The sequence below is a fragment of the Mastomys coucha genome, unplaced genomic scaffold, assembly GCF_008632895.1.
Source record: "Mastomys coucha isolate ucsf_1 unplaced genomic scaffold, UCSF_Mcou_1 pScaffold20, whole genome shotgun sequence".
NCBI classification, from domain to species: Eukaryota; Metazoa; Chordata; class Mammalia; order Rodentia; family Muridae; genus Mastomys; species Mastomys coucha.
The window spans coordinates 127441665-127466305 of NW_022196903.1; the positions used below are offsets into that span (position 1 = coordinate 127441665).

At 37.4% G+C, this 24641-nt stretch overlaps 1 protein-coding gene across 1 annotated transcript in view; it reads left to right on the forward strand.

Annotated features, from left to right (window-relative positions):
- The window catches only part of LOC116100029 (vomeronasal type-2 receptor 26-like), a 33448-nt gene that overhangs the window by 3939 nt on the left and 4868 nt on the right, over positions 1–24641 (forward strand). The window contains exons 3-4 of the mRNA XM_031384080.1: positions 4454–5263; positions 23360–23584. Coding sequence (XP_031239940.1) covers positions 4454–5263; positions 23360–23584 — 1035 coding nt within the window. The remainder of the gene's footprint in view (positions 1–4453; positions 5264–23359; positions 23585–24641) is intronic.

The following is a 24641-nucleotide window of genomic DNA, read 5'->3' on the forward strand; positions in this document are numbered from 1 at the left end:
CTATCTCCTGTGAGGCTCTGACAGTACCTGACTAATACAGATGCAGAGGCTCACAGCCATCCATTGAACTGAGTACAGGGTCCCCAGTGAAGGAGTTAGAGAAAGGACCTATGGAGCTGAGGGGTTTGCAGCCCCTTAGGGCGAACAACAATATGAACTAACTAGCACCCTCAGAGCTTCAGGGTCTCAACCACCAACCACGATTTCTTACCACAACCCCCCTACCCTTTGCCTCTGAGAGGGTGCTTCACCTCCACCAACCCTCACAACATACCCCAGCATCCCCCTTTCCTGTGCCATCCAGTCTCTACAGGATTAGATACTACATCTCCCTCAGAGGAAAGGTAAGGCAGTTCTCTGCTACATATGTGCTAGGGGCCACAGGCTAGCCCGTGTATGCTCTTTGGTTGGTGTCTTAGTCTCTGGGAGCTCCTAGGGATCCTGATTAGCTGATATTATTGGTATTCCTATGGGTTTGCAATCTCCTTTAGCTCTTTCAGTCCTTTGCCTAACTCTTCCATAGGGTTTCCCAACCTTAGTCCAAAGAGTGGCTGTAAGTATCTGCATCTGTCTCAGCTGCAGATAGAGCTTCTCAGAGGAATACCATGCTGGATTCCCGTCTGGAAACACAACATGGTATTGCTAATTGGTGGTGCCCAACCATGGGATGGATTCCAAGTTGGGGCAATCACTGGATAACCTTTCCTTTACACTCTGTTATACTTTTGTCCCTGTATTTCTTTTAGGCAAGAACAATTCTGGGTCAAAAAATTTGTGGGTAGTTAAATGACCTCATCCCTCCACTAGGTACCCTGTCTTTTTGGCTAATTTTAATTAAAAGTAAATTTTTTTTTTTTACTTTTTGGTTTATATTCACTTATCAGTGAGTACATATCTTTTGGGTACGTCCTCTTCGGTCTGGGTTAGCTCTGTCAGGGTAATGTTTTCTAGTTTCATCCATTTGACTGCAAAATTCATGATGTTCTCATTTTTAATAGCTGAAATTCAAATTTTGCTCCTAAACCTGTGGCCAGCAGGCTCTGTGTGGTCACTGATATTTATGCACATGGCCAAACACAACAAGGTGAACGTGCTCATAATGTCCTGAGACATTTGTATCATTTCTTTTAGTAATCTACTTCCACAGTTCTTACGCATGAGCAGTGCTTTAGTGTACACCATATTCTATTCATGTTTCCTTTCCTTTACCATGTTAGCAATTTTGTTTGAGTTTTTCTTTGTAGAATAAATAAACCATCTCTAGTCCATGTAAATGAATCACATGTAAATGAATATATGCAAATCATCCCAACTTTACATATGACAAATAATCATTTCTTTTCATTTCTTCTCTTTGCCAGCCTGAGTGCTGTATATCTGTTCTCAACCACTTCTCTGTGTTAGGTCCTCTGTTTGCTACATCTCACATCTTTCTTGATTCACTTTCACACTTTCCAGAGTGCATCCTTGAGTTGAAGAAGATTTACAAAGTTGTCCAGTGGTGGTTTTGCAATTGACTGATTTGGGTTCTAATTCTCATTAAGTTTATTTGGATTTTTTTTTCAGATTTTTCTTCCACATTTTAAAAATATATCCAGCAAATGCCTGTTTGTTGAGTTCTATTTAGATCAGAATTGATTCTCTTATTGCATCTATCTGCTTATGAAAGTTCTGCTTTATTTTATTTTATTTTATTTTATTTTATTTTATTTTGATTATTGGTCACTCTACATATACAACAGATCATCAACTCTGGCATCTGCTTTCATGTCATTTTTCCTTATTCTCTTTTGTTTCTAGTCCTAAGGAATTATGGCCTCATTGAGGTATCATAGTTGTTTGTTCTTTTTCTCTTTGAGTCTGTCTCTGTCTCTCAGTGGGTATGTATGTATATGTATGTGTACGCACGCGTGTGTGTGTGTGTGTGTGTGTGTGCGTGTGTGTGCATGAATGTGTGCTTGTGTTTGAGCATGTGTGTATGCATGCACCTGTGTGTGCACTCGTATGTGTGTGTTTGTGTGGTATGTGTGTCACATGTGGTGTGTGTCAGGACCGTGCAGGTAGGCATGTCAGAACACCTGGAAGACAGACAGTCTTCCTTCATCACTTTCTATATTGCTGCCTTGAATCAGCATCTTTCACTTAACCAGAAGCTTGAGATTTTGAGCTGACTAGTCAACAGGCTCCAGGCATTTACCTGTCTCTACCCTGCTATGTTAGGGTACAAGTTCACACAGCCATGTCTGACTTGTTATGGGAATGCTGAGGACTCTAATGCAGGCCCTCATGCTTGCAGAGCAAGCACTTCCAACCCACAGAGCCACCTCCTCAGCCTCAGGATTAAATACCAGATTCCATAGTTATCATCTGATGCTGAGGTCAGCTCCTACCTAGACAGCAAGATAGTAAACTTAAATCCCCCCGCCCCCAATATACTGCCTGAGCCAAGCTTCTGCCTACCTACCCATTCAGTTTGTTGCCATTGTGACCTTCCATTTGACACCTTCCTGCTGAGTCAGCCTCAAGCAGGCCTGTTCACTTGCCTGCAGACTATGTGAGGTGCTGTTAATCCCCATTCTCAACCCCTGCCCCCCAACAGTAGGTTAGTGTTAGATGATCAATTTTTTCCTGAGAGGACAGCCTTCAACAGCCCTCTGAATCATAGGGAGTGAGAAAATATAGCTCTTCTGCTTTGTCAGCCAATGTCCAGCTGACACCTGTATTTGAGGCCAGAACGAACCCTGAGCTTGTCCTGTCTACAGGACACCAGGTCTCTCCACCACAGACCCTTGCCTTGTCTTTTGGATGACATTTGTCACACTTCAAATATATATTTTTTTAATTTATGGTTTAAAAGCAGTTCATTCAGAGCCAGGCGGTGGTGGCACACATCTTTAATCCCAGAAGTTGGGAGGCAGAGGCAGGCGGATTTCTGAATTCGAGGCCTGCCTGGTCTACAGAGTGAGTTCCAGGACAGCCAGAGCTATACAGAGAAACCCAGTCTCGAAAAACAAAACAAAACATAAAAGTAGTTCATTCAGATTTTTAGGTACATGTTGAATAAACATATTGATTTTAATTGATAAAACATTATTTAAATTATGTTGTATTAATTAGTTTCATCGGACTCATGAACCCATTATCAGAATTTATTGATATAAAACATTGAATAATTATTTATCATCTTTTAAATTACTCACTTTTTTGCATTTACTAAATATTGAATTTTTTTTGCTACTGTTCTTTCCTCAAAGTATTCATGATTACTTCATTTTGTGATTTCTTCTTTCCCATTTCTTTTCCTTCTTCCTAAGTACTCCCCTCTCCCAATCAATTAACATATATTGAGTGTCTATATTCAATTTTTATGATTTTGGATCCAATAAGTGAAATGTTCACTAGACTTCTAAACTCAGATGACTGGGGAGATATGCATAGAGCCATGGTGTGAACTGTGCATTAGGGCAGGGCATCTGATTTTAAGATCTTATTATTTAGGGAACTTGTGTTGAAAGGAGATCAAGTCCAATCTGAGCCATGGGACACCAAGGTATTCTGATACCACCAGTGTAGAGAGAGATAGAATATTAAGTCAGCAGACTGATAGTGTTGGCTAAACTTTGGAAATATGTTCCTGGACTAAAGAAAGAATCCTGTAACTCATTAAAGTGCATAAATTAAGGAGAAGAATTGTTTCAGCCAATATTAGATTAAGTGAATTGAATTTGATAATTGGTCATTTGATATAGCAGATTAGGTAATTAATGATCTAGTCCATACTCCACAGCAAAGGAGATGCCCTAAAGTGCATAGAAATCACAGTGTAGACAACTCAATTGAAGTTTTCTGCTAAGAAGGATAGCAATGTGATGGGAGTGACCAGAGGATCCTGTTAAGAGAGAGACTTTAAAATAACCATTGGGCTAGGTAGTCAGCCATCTATCCTATGCAAACTTATTTTAGGATCATTGAGTACAGATTAAACATTACAGAAGGACACAAGACATAGTAATTTCTAGCAAAATATAGAATTCACTAGTGGATTTTACAAGGCTTCATAGATTCTTCTTTATTGGTTAATTAGTTATGGATTTTTGACTTCAACTAAAAGGCCTTTATTGTTAATGTTTCTCCACTTCCATTATCAAGAAGATGAAAGTTTTGGTGTGGAAGTGACAGATTTACAAATGTTCTTGTTTGACTGGTATTACCTGAACTGAGATCAGGAGATAGACACTCTGTGGCCCTGTTTTGCATTTTCCATAAAAGTACAAAGATACATTTCCTATCCACAGTGAGAAGTAAGTGACATAGGTAACAGATTGGTATTTCTTAGAAAAGTTGTTTAACTATTCCATATCTCCTAGAATACATAGACAAGAAAATGTAAACCAAATCATTTGAGAATAAACTGAATTGTTTTGTCTTAAGTAATAACTTTCCTTCTGTTTAGATCAGCTATGCTCCTTTTGACCAGAGTCTTGGGACCAGAGTCCAGCTCCAGTCTCCTTACCAGTTTCCTGTTCACACCACAGCTCTGTATCAGGGAATTATTCAACTGCTGCTATACTTCACTTGGGTCTGGGTTGGCCTGGTGGTCCCAGATGATATGAGGGGAGAACTCTTCCTTAGGGATATAACAGAGAAGATGACAAACCATGGACTTTGTGTTGCACTTGCAGAAAAGATTCCAGAATTTTCTGCTACAGATACAGTAAACCCGAGCCATTTTATGGAAAAAGTCACAATGACACGTGTTATTGTTGCATTTGGTGACACTCATGATTTTATGATAATTGTCTATCTCATCATTTTCTATGCTCCTTTTGGTAATGTCTGGATCACAACTTCTGATTGGGATATTACCATATTACCCATTGAACAAAATCTCATTTATACATACTTTGGTGGAGGATTATCATTTTCATTTCACATGGATGAAATTCTGGGATTCAAGGATTTTCTCAGAAGTGTTCAACCTAGAAAATACCCTCATGATATCTTTATCCAGGATGTGTGGTCGATCTTATTTGAATGTCCATATTTTGATCAGCACGGAAACAGGGAACTAAGTCAATGTGAGCCAAATGGCAGCCTGAGCACACGACCTCTGCATCTTTGGGATATGAAAACCTCACCCTCCAGCTACAAAGTCCATGCTGCTGTGTATGCCATTGCTCAGGCAGTCCATGAGGAGCTGTCACTCAGAGTAGAAGTACACTCATTCGATAAAAGTGTTCTCTGGGCTCCTCTCCCATGGAAGGTAACAACAGCTGTTTTTATGTTTTCCTGGAATATTGGGCCCTGGCTTGTAAGCTTTCCGTTTTGATTTATGATCTGTCATAATTAGTGTTAGAAAAATATTTCTTATGCTAGCATAGTTCTTTATGCCAATATCTCCTTCTCAAAGATTTATGTTTATTTCAATAGTGTAAAGAAATAGAGTTAGAAAAATAAACAACATAGTAGGGTTTAAAGTTGAATTAATATTTCTATTAGAAAACAATATGTTTATGATGCTTAAGCAATGGATTTTCTAGTATAAGCATATTCAGACAAAATATTTATGCCATTTTATTGTCACATCTTTCTTATTACTGCTTATAGAAGAACACATAGCTTCCATAAGGCTCCACAATGTCATCCATGACTGTTCTCTAGCCTCTGGGAGGCTGAGGCAGAAGGATCATGAGTTTGAAGCCAGCCTGGGCTATACCCACTCCCATCAGTTGTGAGATGAAATCTCTCTGATGAGAACTGGACTAGGCACTGCTCTATGACTATAGCAGAATATTTTCAGGAATCTGTTCTTTGAGTCTTTGTTCTTGTTGTGGTCTATTGTACTTGGTTCTACATTAGTACTCTGAGCCTCCCAGCTTCAGGTTCCTGGCCATCCATGCAGTGTCTTTCATGGGTTGCCTCTCATGGCTTAAACTCAAGTTAGACCAGTCATTGGTTGGTCACTCCCACAAATTCTGAGCCACCATTGCGCCAGCACATCTTGCAATCAGGGCAGAATATGGGTCCAAGGCTTTGTGAATGGGTTGGTGTCCCAGGTGCACCATTGGAAGCCTTGCCTGGTTACAGAGGATGGTCAGATCCATATCCTTCATTACTAAGTCCTGACTAAGGTCACCCTCAAAAGTTCCAGGAAGTTCCACTCCACTAGCTTTTGATATTGACTCTAAATGCCCCTCTCTCTGTCTCTATCCATTCCCTCTCTCCCATACCTCCTTTCCCAACCATTTTTCTTGTCTCCATTTCCACCTACCCTCTAGTCTACCCACCAATTCTATTCTCTTTCTATTCCCAGGGAGATCCACGTGAGCCATCCAACCCCCAACCCTAGATGCCTCTTGTTACTCAGCCTCTCTGGAGTAGTACTCCATTGTGAAAATATACCACATTTTCTTTATCTATTCTTTTGTTGAGAAACATCTAGGTAGCTTCCAGTGTCTGGCATTTTAAATAAAGCCACTGTGACCTAATTGTTCAAGTGTCCCTGTGGTAAGATGTAGTGTCCTTTGGGTATATGCTCAAGAGTGGCATAGGTGGGTTTTGAGGTAAATCAATTCTCTGAGGACCCATCATCTTGATTTCTATAGTGGCTGTACAGGTTTGAACTCCCTCCATCGTTGCAGGAGTGTTCCCCTTTCTCCAGCCCCTCACCATCATGAGTTGTCACTTGTGTCACTGAACTTAGCCATTCTTACATGTGAAGCATAGAAGTTCAAAGTCAATTTGTTTTGCATTTCCATAATGGATAAAGATGTTGAATATTACTGTTAAATGTTTCTCACCCCGTTGAGATTCCTCTATTGAAAATTCTCTCTTTAGCTCCGTACCTAATTTTAAAAATTAGATTGGTGGTTTGTGGGTGCCAAAATTTCTTCAATTCTTTATACAGTTTGGATATTAATTTTCTGCCAGATATAGTTATTAAAAATCCTTTCCCATTCAGGAGACTATCATCATGTCTTATTGAAGACGTCCTTTGCCTTGTAGAGACGTTTTGGTTTTATAAGGTTCCATTTATTCATTGCTCTTTTAGAGTTCTGTTTAGGAACTTGTCTCCTGTGCTAGTATGTGGAGAGTTAAAATAATTAAATAAAATTTGGCAGCATGTTCCATACTCTAGTCCTCAAAGTTCTGACTTCTCAAATGAAAGACACACCCAGTCTTTATATTTTAATGTCTTCAATAGTTCAATGGTTGGGCCATTTCATAACCTCCATTTGGCTCATCCACCCCCCTCTAATAATCCTGAATTATCATTTATTACATTTTGTATTTTACCTTGGCTGTGTTGGACTCAGTTGGGCTACCCTCTTGGGCTGCATTCCTCCTGGCTCTGACATGGCACTGTGTCTCCCTAACATGTACCAATGCAGGTGTGGCATCTCTTCCTCCCCACCTTTCTTGGCATGGTGGATCTCTTTTTCCTTCTCCTTTCTCCTTGTTCCTAGCCAGGGAATCTAAAAGTCTCAACTCTGCTCTGGTCAACCATTGGCTGTCAACATCTTCATTTACTGATCAGAACCAACTGGGGGCAGGTTTACAGAAGCTATTTGTAGGTAAATGTTCTTCTGTAAATAGTTTTTTTGGGGTACATAATTAGCATTTGAAATTCAGGCCATTATAAATATGTTTAAGGCTATTCTGTACTTTTTTTTTCATCAAGGCAAGGTTCACAAAAGCTATGTGGAAATATATATTCACATGTAAACCGTTTTTTTGGGAAAATAATTAGCATTCATAATACAAGCAGTTATAAGTGTGTTCAAGGCTGTTCCCTATTTTTCTTCCATCAAGTTCAGTGTTCCATCAAGTCTGTTTCAATGCTCTGATTGTCAGTTGGCCTTGAGATTTTGTACAGGGCTAATATGGATCTATTAGCATTCTTCCACATGAAGACATTCAGTTAGACCAGCACCATTTTTGAAGATGCTTTCTTTTTCCATAGTGTATTTCTGGCTTCTTTATAAAAAATAAGCTGCGCATAGGTGTGTCTGGATTTATGTCTGGGTCTACAATTCTATCCCATTGCTTAACATGTATGTTTTTAGAACAATATTTTGTGGCTTTTACTACTGTAGCACTGTGGTATACTTTAAAATTAGGGATGGTGGTACCTCTGGAAGTTCTTTTACAGTTAATTCTACTGATCCATGACCGTGGGAGATCTTTCCACCTTCTGATATCTTCTCTTTTTTCTTCAAAGACTTAAAATTTTTTTTCATACAAGTCTTTTGCTTCCTTGATTTGTCTACCCCAAAATACTTTACATTTTTGGGGGGGCCTGTTGTGAAGGGTGTTGTTTCTCTGTTTTTTTTCCCTCAGTCTGTTTGTCATTTGTATATAGGAAGGGTACTAATTTTTTTTTGAGTTAATATGGTATCCAAACACATGACTAAAAGTGTTCTTTAGCCGTAGGAATTCCCTGGTAGAATTTTGGGGGTTGCCTATGCATACTATCATATCATCTGTAAATAATGATATCTTAAATTTTTATATTCTTATTTGTATCCTTTGATCTCCTTCAGATATCTTTCTAGTGCAATGTCCAATTTGTTAATAGCATCTCTCAGCTCCAGTATTTGTTGAGTTCTTGTCTGGATGACTCATCCATTGGTGTGGGTGGGGTATTAGAATCTCCCAATATCACTATGTGAGATTGGTGTGTGCTTTGAGACTTAGTTGTGTTTCTTTAACAGACTTGGATACTCTTGTGTTTGCAACACAGATGTTAAGAATTGAGACATCATCTTGGTGGATTTTTCCTTTTATGAATACGAATGCTCTTTCCCATTTCTTTTGATTAATTTTCATTTGGAGGGTATTTTGTTAGATGTGAGGATATCTACTCTTCTTTGATTTTTAGGTCCCTCTGCTTGGAAAACCTTCCCCAACCCTGTACTCTGAGGTAATGACTGTCTTTGATATCAAGATGTGTTTTGTATATGCTTTGGATGGTTGGATGCTGTTTTCAGATCGGTTCTGTTAGCCTGTGTCTCTTTACTGAGGAACTAGGCTTATTGATATTGAGAGATATCAATGACAGTTTTTTTAATTGGGTGCTGGAAGTGGTGGTATGCATGAGTGCATGTGTTTGTGTGTATGAGGGAGTGTGTGTGTGTTCACTTCCCTTTTTTGGTTTTGCTACTGTGAGATTATTTATTTCCTGTGTTTTAATGGGTATAGTTCACCTTCTAGGATTGGAGGTTTTATTTTAGTACCATTTTTTTTTGCTGGATTTGTGGATAGATATTATTTAAATTTGAATTTATCATGGTACATCTTGTTTCCTCCATCTATTGTGATTGAAAGTTTTGCTGGGCATAGTGATCTGGGCACCTGTGTTATCTTAGGGTCTGCAGTGCAATTGCCCAGGTCTTTCTGACTTTTAGTCTCCACTGAGAAATTTGAGTAATTTGAATAGATCTATCTTCATATATTGGGGCTGGTCTGGCATTTCTAATAAGATAGCCTTGTGAGTGCAATAGGTGACTCTTAAAACCCCAGCCACCAAACTATATGCTTCTGTGAAAACAAATGTGTTTATGAAGGTAGACTTGAAGCTGCCCAGGGTTTTAATAGTCCAGTTCTACTGTAGCAACATAGCAGAAAGAAAGAGGCTGCAGGATGGTGGCTAACACAATAAATGCATGGGAAAGTGCCCCTCTGGAATAGTCACTGTCTGAATGAAGCAATGTTCACACTCAGCAAACTTTGGGAGGCAGTGGAGGAGGATTTCTGGAAGGAAAGGGGTGCATGGAAAGGTTTGATTTCCTTGTCTGGAGATCGAAGAGGGGCCAGGCAAGTCAGGCTAGTCATAGAGTTCAATAAATATGCAGGATCCATTATTGCCCCTTAGTGTTGAGAGAGAAGCCCTAACAATGTTGGTAACTTGCATAAAATGGAAGTTTAACCTACAAGTCACCACACTATTACTAAAAGCTGCAGTGCTGTACAAGAATGTGAAGGGAGATGCTTTCTCTGAGCAGTCCCTGATGTGATTCTTGACAAAGTCCAAGTGTTCAGGACATTTAGACCTGTCTACTTTGGCTTGGTTTGGGTGATTCTTAACTTTATTAGTCTAGTGATGGCCAAAAGTACTTCACTTAAGGTTCACTAATTAGTTACAAAACTGAACAGCCTGAATTTTTGTTTGTTTGTTTGTTTTGTTTGTTTTTTTTGTTTTTGTTTTTTCAAGACAGGGTTTCTCTGTGTATCCCTGGCTGTCCTGGAATTCATCTGTAGACCAGGCTGGCCTCGAACTCAGAAATCCACCTGCCTCTGCCTCCCAAGTGCTGGGATTAAAGGCATGTGCCACCACTGCCCAGCTCATGCCTGTCTTCAAACATAATAATTGTATATTGCAAAATAATACATCACTACTAGTATTTTCTTAAATTAACATAAATATATAAAGTCTTTTTGTTTGTTTGTTTTGTATTTAGTAGAGCTTAAAATCTTGGCTCTTACTGTGGTACAAGGCCAAAATAAGAACAAGTTTTAGACATTGAATTTCACTGTAATAAGGCTGTACTTCAATGACCCTCACATCACTTAATAATTTTAATTTAATTTAATTATTATTTATTATTTAATTTTATCACTAAAGGATTTTACCTCCATTGTAGGTAAGCTGAGAGTTGAAAGTTCTGTAGTGCCAAGGAATGAAATGTAGGCACAATTTTTGGATACATACTCCCTGCTATGGTCAAAGCTACTTGACTTGAGTGAGTGACTTTATTCTTAGCCCACAGAGAACAGGATACATTCGTTTAAGAAATGGTATGTATGTGTGTTAAGATGGTCTATCCATAAAGTCATTCACCAACTGTTTCAATGAACAATAGTTCTGCTTGGAGAGTGGCACAGACATTAGGTGAGGTAAGAATCTAGTTCATTGGCTGTGATAATTTGGAAAAGCATTCATCTCTGAGAAAGAGTAACTTACAAAGTCCTCTTCTTCAAACTTGATACAATAGTTATAAACGTCAAGCAAAGCATTCAGTTTCACTCTTTGTTGTTCTCTTACAAGCCACCACCCAAGTTAATTGTATATGTTTCTTTTGACTGTATAAATACTTTTGAAATATGTAAGCTGTTCTGAAAACCATAAGATAGTATAAAAACATGAAATAAAAATACTACTAATAGAGATGCTGAGATAGGAGAAGCATGATTTCAAGACCATTATGTGGTACACAGCAAGACACTGTCATGTACAAAGAAGCAGAAAGTATATATGGATTGTACAATATTGGACCTATTTCTCCAATTACCAAATTAGAGAGACCATTGGATGACAGTCAACAAATTTCTAATTCCTCATATTTTTGGATTTCATCAATTAGGATATATTGGTAATACTAATTTTTATGTTAAGATATTAAGAAAAAGTAGTTGTCACTTCCTGTTGTTTTTCTTGTAAGAGGTGGAATTAGGTTTTTGTGGATTTGTTGAAAGATTACTTTCTTACTTCTTCTAGGGTGTAGTTTTGCTCCTTATGTTGGTGTTTTCCATCTATTATCCTTTGTAGGGCTAGATTTATGGAAAGATATTGTGTAAATTTTGTTTTGTCATGGAATATCTTGTTTTTTCATCTATGGTAATTGAGAGTTTTGCTGGGTATAGTAGCCTGGGCTGGCATTTGTGTTCTTGTAGGGTCTGTATGACATCTGCCCAGGATCTTCTAGCTTTCATAGACTCTGTTGAGAAGTCTGGTGTAATTCTGATAGGTCTGCCTTTATATGTTACTTGACCTTTTTCCCTTACTATTTTTAAAATTCTTTCTTTGTTTATTGCATTTGGTGTTTTGATTATTATGTGACGGGAGGAATTTCTTTTGTGGTCCAGTCTATTTGGAGTTCTGTAGGCTTCTTGTGTGTTCATAGGCATCTCTTTCTTTAGGTTGGGGAAGTTTTCTTCTATAATTTTGTTGAAGATATTTACTAGCCCATTATATTGACAGTCTTCACTCTCTTGTATACCTATTATCCTTAGGTTTGTTCTTCTCACTGCATCCTGGATTTCCTGGATGTTCTGGGTTAGGAGCATTTTGCTTTTTGCATTTTCTTTGTTGTGTCAATGTTTTCTAAGGTGTCTTCTGCCCCTGAGATTCTCTCTTCTATCTCTTGTATTCTGTTGGTGATGCTTGCATCTATGACTCCTGATTTCCTTCCTAGGTTTTGTATCTCCAGAGTTGTCTCTCTTTCTGATTTCTTTATTGTTTCTATTTCCATTTTTAGGTTCTGGATAGTTTTGCTCATTTCCTTTACCTGTTTGATTGTGTTTTCCTGTAGTTCTTTAAGGGATTTTTGTGTGTTTTGAGCTTTAGTAAAGTTTCTTTTATGAATGTGGATGCTTTTGCATATGGGGAATAAATGTTCAGAATTGTGACTTTCTCATGGTTAATTTTCCCCTTGATGAATATGAAGTGTCCTTCTTCATCATGCTTGATAACTTTTGGTTGAAAGTCTATTTTATTGGATATTAGGATGGCAACTTCTGCTTGTTCCCTGGGATCATTTGCTTGGAAGACCTTTTTCTATCCTTTTACTCTGAGATAGTGTATGGTTGTTATTGAGGTGTGTTTCTTGAATGAAACAATATGATGGATGTTGTTTGTACATCCAGTCTGTTAGCTTATGTCTTTCTATAGGTGAGTTGAGTCCATTAATATTCAGAGATATTAGAGAGAAATGACTGTTGGTTCCTGATATGTTTGGTTTTATAGGTGGCTTTATGTGCTTGTGGTTCTCTCATTTTGGGTTTGTTATAAGATGTTTAATATCTTATCCTTTCTTTGGTCCAGATACTTGCTTTCAAGTTTTCCTTCTAGGATCCTCTGTAGGGCTGGATTGGTATATTGATACTGATGGAATTTTATTTTGTCCTAGAATATTTTGGACTCTACATCTATGTTGACTGAGAGTTTTGCTGGGTATAGTTGCCTGGGCTGTCATTTGTGTTCTCTTAGAGTCTACGTTATCTCTGACCAGGCTCTTCTGGCTTTCATACTCTCTGTTGAGAAGTCTGGTGTAATTCTGATAGGTCTACCTTCATATGTTACTTTGCCCTTTTCTTTTCTTTCTTTCTTTCTTTTTTTTTATGTTGCCCTTTTCTCTTGCAGTCTTTTATATTCTTTCTTTGTTCTGTGTGTTTAGTGTTTTGATTATTATGTGAAGAGAGGATTTTCTTTTCTGGTCCTGTTTATTTTGTGTTCTATAGGTTTCTTGTATCTTTATGGCCATCTCTTTCTTTAGGTTGGGGAAGTTTTCTTCTATGATTTTGTTGAAGATGTTTTTAGATCTTTTGAGTTGGGAATCTTTGTTCTCCTCTATTTTGATTATTCTCAGATTTGGTCTTTTCATTGTATCTTGAATTTCTTGGATGCTTTGGGTTATGAGGTTTTTATGTTTTGAATTTTCTTTGACAGTTGTTCAATCTCTTCTATGGTATCTTGTACACCTGAGATTCTCTCTTCTATCTCTTGTACTCTGTTGGTGACACTTACATCTATAATTCTCTTTCCTAGGTTTTCCATTTCCAAGTTTGCCTCCATTATGTTTTCTTTATTGTTTGTACTTCCATTTTTAGGTCTTGGATCGCTTTATTCAATTCCTTCAACTGTCTGTGTTTTCCTCTATTTCTTTCAGTGAGGTATTGATATCTGTTTAGCCGCAAGAAGCTATGCAAACAGGGTCTCTGGAAGAGAGGCAGGGGCCTGGAAAAATAAGGGAATTGGACAGCGATAGAAAAAATGAGGGAGTCATGTTCCTGATCAAGGTCTAATGTGTATTTTGAATCTGAGAATTAAATAGGCAGGGAAAATCCAGTAAGCCAGGACTTTATGGCCAAATTATCATCTCGTTGTTTGTCCAGGATGCAGGTGAAGCAGCTCAGCAGGGTGTAGGTCCTAGCAGAAAGTTCGAGACAGGCAGAACAAAAGGGCTTTGTTTATCTCACCCTAGCTGGGTCAGCTGCTTTGTGGCAAGGGCAAGGTCTGCATCAGCTGGCTTTTGGCTGGGGGAGGTTACAGTTCCTCCTTATTTATTTATTAAAAATTAGCTGGACTGGGGCATAAGATATATTTATGCACCATAGTCCTGCCTGGGAATTATAGTGGCTGGCGGCCCCTCCTGTCTTAGGTCTAGACCTACTGGTCTCTCTTTTACCCATATCACAGATCATGTGCAGCTTGTTTGTGTTTATTTGCAGAAATAGGACCTCTTGGTGTTTATTATTAATAAACATGGCCTCTTGGCACATGACTCTGTCTTAGGTTGATAAGAGCCATAGATCCATTGACCTGTCTTTGGTTGCAGGCCCTCATAGTACACTTTTTTCCCCACACAGATCAAAGCCACAATATGCACTTAATGCTGTTTCATTATCACGATGAATAACTGCCACATAGATGCCTCTCTGAAGTCGAGCCTGGAGTTGAGCCTACATGTCTGTAACAAACCTGCTTGAGATACAAGGTCAAAAGTTTAAAAGCAACAAGCTTAACATTATCTGTGAGGATGTTCCATGCACTCAATTCAGTTGCAAAATAGCAATGCTCAGACTCAAGGTCTGGCCTCCAGGTGTGGTGGGAAGTGGCTCTGAGAATCACAAAGGAACTGTTAACTCTCAGGAAATACTGGAGGCTATTTTGCTGGCTAAAAAAAAATTTAGTCATAATTTTAGATGAAAATATGTTTACTAAAAAGACTCTGCATGTGCATCCACCTGATGAACTAATCTTTCAGGTAGCCATCATGCTCCATCTTCTGTTTGTGAGAAGACACAAACAGAGCCTCTTCACCATATTAAAATGGGCTCAGAACCATTCCATGTGTTAGTAAGTGAATCTAACCATTTCACCATGGCATAAGAACTGGAAGTGTATGGATGCCAGTAGCAATCCGAGGCAGACTGGCCTTTAGCATCAGTCTGCAAAAAAATTTAAGACAAATAAGACAAAAGTGAGGTGTGCTTTGGAGGTAACATTGGAGTGGAAGGTATGACTCCCCCTCCTTTTAATATTAAAAATCAAAATTTCAAAGTGTGAAGTACACGTTGAGCAATTTATTGTCTCTGAGAATTATAAGTTATCTCAGTAATATGGGTAACATTAAATTGTTGACAAACATTATAAATGCTTGATTGTAATAGTCAGCTCCATAATCTGTTTTACTCTTATTAGGAACCTTAAGTATAGAAATATAATACAGGCAATAACCATTTACAATTTTTGTTGCTTTTTAAGGAAATTGCAACTAGAAAGCCTGAAAAGGTATTAATAGTCATATATGTATATTTTATTTTTAATTTTTAAATCAGAATTATATTTTAAAAATGCCAAATTATCATAAGCAATTGTAAGCTCTGATATATACATACACACATATATCAATATACAAATTAAGGCTTAATTTTAGCACCTGATAAATAGTGACTACAACACATAGTTCGATTATTTGTGCTGAAGTAGGGGGAAAAGTCATGAGACTAGATGTATACCTAAATTTATAGGAAATATAAAAGCATGCATTTAAGCAAATCTTAACAATTGTCTTTCAGACAATTATCATTTTTGCTTAAAATATTTTTACTATGTAATAGGTCAAATATTAATATTTCACAATAACCAATTTAATTGCTGTTTGAAGCAAGAACTAGACATCTCATCAGGTTTTAAAGAGATTTTTTTCTAAAATACTTTCATGATATTATCAAATATTTCTTCATTAATATCACAATAACTTCATAATAGGATGTTAAAACTTTACTTTGAGTATGAGAAAAGATGAATCTATATTAATGTTCTCTTTTTTCAAAGAGTTCCTGTGGGTATATTGAGTAACAAAACCCAAACATTTGATTGCAATTGATTACAATTGATAGCAATTGTTTACAGAAGCTTCTTTTACTTTCTGCAAAAAGTTCTTTGTCTCTCGGGGCCTAAGTCCTGTGGTAAGCTTAAGGGAAGGGCTTAGTCAAAAGTAATTTGAAATAAGCATCTCATCTTTCTTGATATAACTTTCTTGATATAACTGAAGCCCAAATATTGAAAAAGGTATTGCCTCTAAAACTACTCGTTTTTAAAGCTCATGGTAAGAGAACAAAGGTAGTAAAATTTCCTATAGAGGGATTAGATAATAAGTAATGTACACTGAAAAATTCAAAGTCCTAGCTTCTTTTACTGAAGCAGAGACAAAAAAAATTATACATGATGTAAGGCTATTAGGCATTTTTAAAGATTTATTATTTATTTATTCATTATTATATCTAAGTACACTATAGCTGTCTTCATATGCACCAGAAGAAGGCATCAGATCTCATTACGGATGGTTATGAGCGGCCATGTGGTTGCTGGGATTTGACCTTAGGACCTTCAGAAGAGCAGTCAGTGCTCTTACCCGCTGAACCATCTTGCCAGCCCCTATTAGGCATTTTTAAAGGCAAAATTTTCTAATGATTACAAACTCACTAGAAGCAAAATCATTAAAATTGCCCGGATGTAGAGGGAAAAAACAACCTTTTAAATACATAATAACTTTATATGAAGTAGGCAGGCCAGATTGTAATGCCTCTATAAATTTCACAGCTTCATTGACCTTTTATAAATTTTAAGTTTAAAGTTACTTTGAACAACACCTGGATAGATCTTTTTGCATTTTCTTTGACTCCTGTTTCAATGTTTTCTATGGTATCTTCTGTACCTGAGATTCTCTCTTCTATCTCTTGCATTCTGTTGGTGATGCTTATATCTATGGCTCCTGACTTCTTTCCAAGGTTTTCTATCTCCAAGGTTGTCTCGCTTTGTGATCTCTTTATTATTTCTTTATCCATCTTTAGATTATGAATGGTTTTGTTCAATTCCTTCATCTGTTTGGTTGTGTTTTCCTGTAATTCTTTAAGGGAGTGTTGGGTTTCCTCTTTAAGGTCTTGAATCTGTTTACCTCTGTTCTCCTGTATTTCTTTAAGGGAGTTATTTATGGCTTCCTTAAAGTCCTCCATCATCATCACAGGATGTGATTTTAAATCAGTCTTGCCTTTTTGGTGTGTTGGGGTATCCAGGTGGGAGAACTGGGTTCTGAGGATTGCAAGTAGCCTTGGTTTCTGTTGCTTATGTACTTGCCCTTGCCTCTCATCACCTGGTTATCTCTTGTGTTAGATGGTCTTTCTGTTTCTGACTGTGGCTTGTCCCTCCTGCAAGCCTCTTTGTCAGTACTCCTGAGAGACCAATTCTCTCCAGGAGGAATTTGGGTATGGAGAGCTGTGGCATAGAGTCAGCTCTGGGGAGCAGAAGAAAACCAAAGTATCCTGTCCCTGGCTGTTCCTTGGTTCCTCTGTCCTGATGGCTCTGTGTGGGTCCCACTTGGGCCAGTAATTTGAGCAGAAGTGGTCATCTTACCTGTGCTCACAGGTGTCTTGGCACTCCTGGGAGACCAACTTTCTCCTGACTGTATTTGCATATGGAGCACTGTGGCACAGAAACCAGAAGTATCCTGTCCCAGGTTCCTCCTTGTTTCCTATGTCCTGAGGGTTCTGGGTGGGTCCTTCTGAACAGAAGTGGTGGTCTTGCCTGCATTCACAGGCTTGTTTTCACTCCTGGGAGAGCAACTCTCTCCTGGTGGTATTTGGTTATGGAGCACTGTGGCACAGGGTTGGTTCCCTGGGAAGATGGACACTGGAAGGATTTTCATTCCCCCTATTAAGAAGGAGTGAAATGTCCACACTTTGGTCTTTTTTCTTCTTGAGTTTCATGTGTTCTGTGAGTTGACTCAGGAAGATATTTTCTGGTTCTATCCATGTGCCTATGAATTTCATGAAGTCATTGCTTTTAATAGCTGAGTAGTACCCCATTGTATAAATTACCACATTTAATTTTGTATCAATTCCTCTGTTGAAAGACATCTTGGTTCTTTCCAGCTTCTGACTATTATAAATAAGGCTGCTATGAACATAGTAGAGCATGTGTCCTTGTTATATGTTGAAGAATCTTTTGGGTACATGCCCAGGAGTGGTACAGCTGGGTTCTCAGATAACAATATGTCCAATTTTCTGAGGAACTGCCAAACTAATTTCCAGAGTGGTTGTACCAGCTAGCAATCTCACCAGCAATGAAGGAGTGTTTCTCTTTCTCCACATCCTCTCCAACATCTGTTGTCACCTAGCTTTTTTTATCTTAGACATTCTGAGGTATTAGGTAGAATCTCAGGATTGTTTTGATTTGCATTTCCCTGATGACTAAAGATGCTCAACATTTCTTTATGTGTTTCTCAGCCATTCGACATACCTCAGTTAAGAATTCTTTGTTTAGCTCTGTACTCCATTTTTAATAGGGTTATTTGGTTCTCTGGAGTCAAACTTCTTGAGTTCTTTGTATATATTTAGTATTACCCCTCTATCAGATCTAGGGTTAGTAAAGATCTTTTCCCAATCAGTTGTTTGCCATTTTGTCCTATAGACAATGTTCTTTGCATTACAGAAGCTTTGTAATTTTATGAAGTCCCACTTGTCTAGTTTTGATCTTAGAGCATAAGCCATTGGTGTTCTGTTCAAGAAATTTTCCTCTGAGTGCAGACCCAAAGAGAACACAAATACCAGCCCAAGCTACTATACCCAACAAAACTCTCAATTAATATACATGGAGAAACCAATAAATTCCACGACAGAAACAAATTTACACAATATGTTTCTACAAACCCAGCCCTAAATAAGATAGTAAGTGGAACATTCCAACACACAGAGGGAAACTACACCTTAGAAAAAGCAAGAACGTAGACTTCTTTTAACAAGCACAATAGAAGATAGCCACACAAAAATAATCTACCTCTAACAACAAAAATAATGGAAAGGGACAATCATTTTTCCTTAATATCTCTTAATATTAATGGACTCCATTCCCCAATTAAAAAAAACTTGGATTAACAGTCTGGATATGTAAAAAGGACCCAGAATTTTGCTGCATAGAGGAAATATACCTCAGTGACAAGGACAGACACTACCTCATAGTAAAAGACTGGAAAAAATTTTTCCAAGAAACTGGTCCCAAGAAGCAAGCTAGAGTAGCCATTATAATATTGAATAAAAACAACTTTTAACTAAAAGTCATTAAAAAAGATAGGGAAGGAAACTTCATACTTGTCAAAGGAAAAAATTACCAAGATGAACTCTCAATTCTGAACATCTATGCTCCAAATGCAAGGGCACTGACATTCAAAAAGAACAGAAAACAAACAAACAAACAAACAAACAAAAAATCTTTACTGAAGTTCAAGGTACACATAGCACTTTGCACAACAATAATGGGAGAATTCAATTCCCCACTTTCATCCATGGAAACAGAATCTATATAGGGACACAGTGAAATTTATAGTAGTTATGAACCATGTGGATTTACCAGATATGTATAGAACATTTTATCCTAAAACAAAAGAATATACCTTCTCATCAAGTCATGGCACCTTCTCCAAAATTAACCATAAAATTGGTCCCAAAATTGGCCTCAACAGATACAAGAAGATTGAAATAATCCCACGCATCTTATTAAATCACCACAGAATAAAGCCGTTCTTCAGTAATAACATAAATAACTGAAAGCCCACAAAAACATGGAAGGTGAACAATGTTCTCAATGATAACTTACTTGGCCAAGAAAGAAAGAAAGGAAGGAAGAAATAAAGAAATGAAGGAAGGAAGAAAGAAGTTAAAGACTTTTTAGAATTAAATTAAAATGAAGGCACAACATACCAAAACTTATGGAACACAATGAAAGCAGTCCCAAGAAGAAAACTCATAGCTCCGAGTGTCTCCAAAAAGAAACTGGATAGAGTATACACTAACACCCTGTCAGCACACTTGAAAGCTCTAGAACAGACAAACAAAAAGAAGAAGCAAATAAGCCTAAGAGTAGACAGCAGGAAATAATCAAACTCAGGGCTGAAATCAACCAAGTAGAAACAAAAAGAACTATACAAAGAATCACCAAAATCAGGAGCTGCTTCTTTGAGAAAATCAATAAGATAGAGAAACCCTTAGCCTGACTAACCAGAAGGCACAGAGACAGTATAGAAATTAACAAAATCAGAAATGAAGAGGGAGACATAACAGCAGAAATTGAGGAAATAAAAAAAAATCATCAGATACTACTACAAAAGCCTACTCAACAAAACTGAAAAATCTATATGAAATGGCCAATTTCCTAGACAGATACCAGGTACCAAAGTTACATCAGGATCAGATAAACCATCGGACTTTCAAAGAAGATGTAATCCCAGTACTCTTCAAACTATACCCAAAAATAGAAACAGAAGGAACACCACCCAATTTCTTCTATGAACTTTTTAAAGTCTTATTGGCATTTTTTTTTGTTTTACTAATTATATTAATTATTGTTCTCATGTCTCATGTCCCAATTGTTTTGAAGGCTACTTTGCTCTCTTTAATATACTAAGTCCAACTTTCTTTTGAATAGTGTTGGTACAGAATGCTCCTGTGTGCCTTGTCACACTACACTTGTCTCTTTCTTAGTCCTTTCTATTGTTTGAGAATTTCATACTTGCACACCATATGTTTAGATCTAATCCAGCCCTTGCTCCCTCTCCTATAACTCCTCCCTTATCCATACTACCTATCTTCCCAGCTAATGAGCTGTGCTTTATTTAAGCCCAGTCCTCTTAGGTCTACATGTCATTAGGACCATGCATTCTAGCAGTGGTAAGTTTAGACTTCCTGCATCCTTAAGAGACACTGACTCTCACTGTGTATTTCATGTTAACTAACACACAGTCAAGTCTTTTAGCTTTTTGTTTATATGGTTGAGTATTGTGTTTTATACCAATTTGATTCTGTGTAAATTCATGCATTTAGTAAACTCACATTAAATTGATTATTGATCTTTATAATAATGAATATCATGTGAGAATTTTCTATTTTGGGGTAGTTATACCCTTTTTGTCATCTTCTCTTTATCTGACTTCATTAGATTTAATTGAATATTTTCCTTTCTACTTTTTCTCATAGAATATCAGTTATATTTAAAAAATTCTGATGGTTTTCTAATATGTTCAAGATGTACATAAAAATACTGATTATCAGCAATGCTGACACATTTGGCAACCTTTCTGCTTCCTCTTTCCTATTTGTTGTAGCAATGCTGTTAAGCATTTTATTTATCTAAAGTTGTAGCTATGTGGTATTGTATTCACTTTGTGGTTTTGAGAAGATATAGCCTACTGGAGAAATAAAGAAAATACAAGACTCAATTTTACTATGGTATTCTGCTTCATTGCTATTCTTGTCTCTATGTCAGTTTAATTTTCTAGCTTATACTATTTTCCTTTTTCTCTGAAAATTCCCTTTAACATTGCTACAAGACTGGAACATGAACGAAATTTTACTACTGCATATTTTTATCTCAAATCATATTCATTTGCCCTTCACTTGAAGAGGAGGCTTTTGCTAATTCAAGCTTAAAAGTAAATCATCCTATTCTCTAAGGAAGGTATATTTTTAACTCATTTCTTCAGAAATATTTATTTGTTTGCTTTTTCAATTTTAAATTATAAGGTTAGATGTAATTGGTTTTCTATGAGTCCAATATTGTCTATTAAAATAATTTACTTCTTTGAAAACTACACACAAGCATGAAAGTACACAATACCTTCTGTTCAGCCCATTTCCATCCTTCCCTCACCTCTCTCCATCCTCCCAGACCCTCCAGTCTCACACCATTTTCCTATCCTTCATTTGTCTTTCTTTTTTCTTTCTTTCATGAATCAATGGATTTATAACCCACCAGGCCGTCCATGCGGGCATGAGTATGCAGCTATCCAATGGGGCAGCAGGAACACAAAAGAGTTCATATTTTTGATGACAATATCTTCCTCTCTTCCAGAATCCTTTGGTTACTAACAGTGCTCATGTAAGGGGCTGGAACCCGTGAGCCCTTTTCCTAAGCTGTGATTAAATATTTTTATGGGCTTGGTCTTGTTCTGGTGCTATACAGGCAAACTTGGCTGCCATAAGCTCATGAGTACTATGACCATGTCACACCTAAAAGACAGCATTTTATGGGCCTCCTCCACAGCACCTTGCTCCTCCATTCTCTCAGTCCCCACTTTCACAATGTTTCCAGTGCTTTGGAAATAGTCACATGACTGTTCCAATTCAATATGAGCACCAAAATAGTTATTTTTTCTTTCAAGCGCTGATATTCTTGGCAAAGAGAAGATTCTCTGGTATAATATGACAATAGCATTATTCTATGTGTATAAATATACAGGAGGCTATTCAATAATGTGTCTTCTTAGCCAAACAAAAGGTGTAAGCTCCCCCATAGGACCTCTGATCTCCCCAGACTTGGATCTTTAATAATTTTGCAGTAACAAACATGAGTCCCTTTTGTAATGAAGTCCTCAAATACAATCAGCAAGAAGTTGTTTATTCCCATAACCATTGTGCCAGTATTTCTCCAGTGTGCACATTCTGTCTGGGAAGTTGATATTATAGAATGCAAGGTCCATAGTTGGGAAAGGTCTCTGTTGACTTTTCTTTCCCAGCAGCTTGCAGTTCAGCTTCTGCCAGTGTGAAATGTGCCAGACAGATAGACAACCAGAATAGACAGCAGGGAGAAAGTTTTCACCTTAGTTCCAGTCTCACTACTGTGTCCTGCAGTCAAGGTGTGTGGTGTCTTCAGCAATACGGTCTGACTATCTGGTTCTTATGTGTAACCAAGGGCAAGGATCATAATCTGAATAGTCTTGGGGTCTTTTAAGGGATTCCTAACTGCCACGGGTATTTTTTAATATATATAATAAACTGTAATACTTCTTCTTAAATTCTTTTTACATTATGTTTTTCTTTCTAATATGTATCCTGCTTTCCCCTCCTTTTTTATTTACAATTTTCATATTTTAAAATCTGAAATTTGTTTAATTCAAACATTTTCAAGTAACTAATAGTTGTGAAAAAATTGCCTTTTTTTTCCTGAAACCTATTATGTAAAAAGTTTAAAACTACTCATTTAGATTGTTCTTATTTTTCACAAAATTAGAATCTGGTGTCCAGAATCTTCCTTTCATCACTGAGTGACTGAGAAAAGTTCAGTTTTCAAATCTGAATAGTGGTGATAGTGTTGGTAAATGGCCTATGACTATGGTAACATCTACATATAGACCTACTGCTAATGCTAGTAGCATATATTAGCCTTATGATAAATGTTTGATAAATGGAAATATAATGAAGCTGCAAGGACATACAGTTAGTAAAAGAGAGGTCAGTTAAAATAAGCAGGTTTATTTGCATCTCAGTGACTTATACTGCAAATTCTGACAGTTATTTTCTCTTTTAGCTCCATCCATTCTTACAAAGGGGCCAACTTGGGAGAAGCTCCAATGAGGGTAATGTTGCAAATAAGCAAGTTTCAGCAACCAAGCTTGACATCTTTAATTACCAGTCTCTGCAGGGTGGTACCAAAGCTCAAGTGAAAGTTGGCGAGTTTGTCTTTGAATCTCACAGTGTTCAGCATTTTTCCCTAAATGAAGAACTCATAACGTGGGGTGAACACCACAATCAGGTGAGTGTCTTTAAAGCCAACACTGTGTGCTGTTCTCAGAGTGGAATTCCTCAGAGAACAGGGTTAAGGGACTGCTGAGTGCCACCAGGCTGAGAGTGCTCTAACTTTGTCCATTCTAATGCTGACTACCACAGCTTCCTGCCTACAGAATCACTGTAAGAATTACTGATTCATTTTTGATTAATTCTTCAGATATTTTAATCCTTGTAATGATCATACATACCCATGGCCGACCTAGAAAGAAAAAAAAAAGAAAACAGTCTGTGCAGATGCCTGGGTGTATTGTAGGAGTCAAGTCGTTAGTGGGAGTAACAGCCTTTAGTCAATAAATAAAGATGTGTGGAAACACCAGGCTCTGCAAATGAGTATTTGTAAATATAACTTTTATTTTCATGAAGTTAATTGCCTCTTTCTGCTTCTCTGTACCTTCCTTCCTTCCTTCCTTCCTTTCTTTCTTCCTTTCTTTCTTCCTTTCTTTCCTTCCTCTTCCTCCTTCCCTCCCTCCCTCTGTCCTTCTTTCCTTTCTTCCTTCCTTCCTTCCTTTCTTTCTTTCTTTCTTTCTTTCTTCTTCTCTTTCTTTCTTTCTTTCTTTCTTTCTTTCTTTCTTTCTTTCTTTCTTTCTTTCTTTCCTTCCTCCCTCCCTTCCTCTGTCCTTCTTTCCTTTCTTCCTTCCTTCCTTTCTTTTTTCTTTCCTTCCTTCCTTCTTTCTTTCTCTCTCTTTCTTTCTCTATCTTTTTCTTTCTTTTCTCCCTCCCTCCTTTCTTTCTTTCTTTCTTCCTTTCTTCCTTTCTTTCTTTCTTTCTTTCTTTCTTTCTTTCTTTCTTTCTTTCTTTCTTTCTTTCTTTGTCTTTCTTCCCTCCTTTCCTTCTTTCTCAGTTTCTTTCTTTCTTTCTCTTTCTTTCTTCCCTCCCTCCTCTCCTTCTTTCTCTGTTCTTCTTTCTTTCTCTCTCTCTCTTTCTTTCTTTCTTTCTTTCTCTCTTTCTTTCTTTCTTTCTGGCTCAGGAAGAGTCAACTGACTTTGAGCCTCTTTTCTGACAAACATGAGACCTCTCAGTCA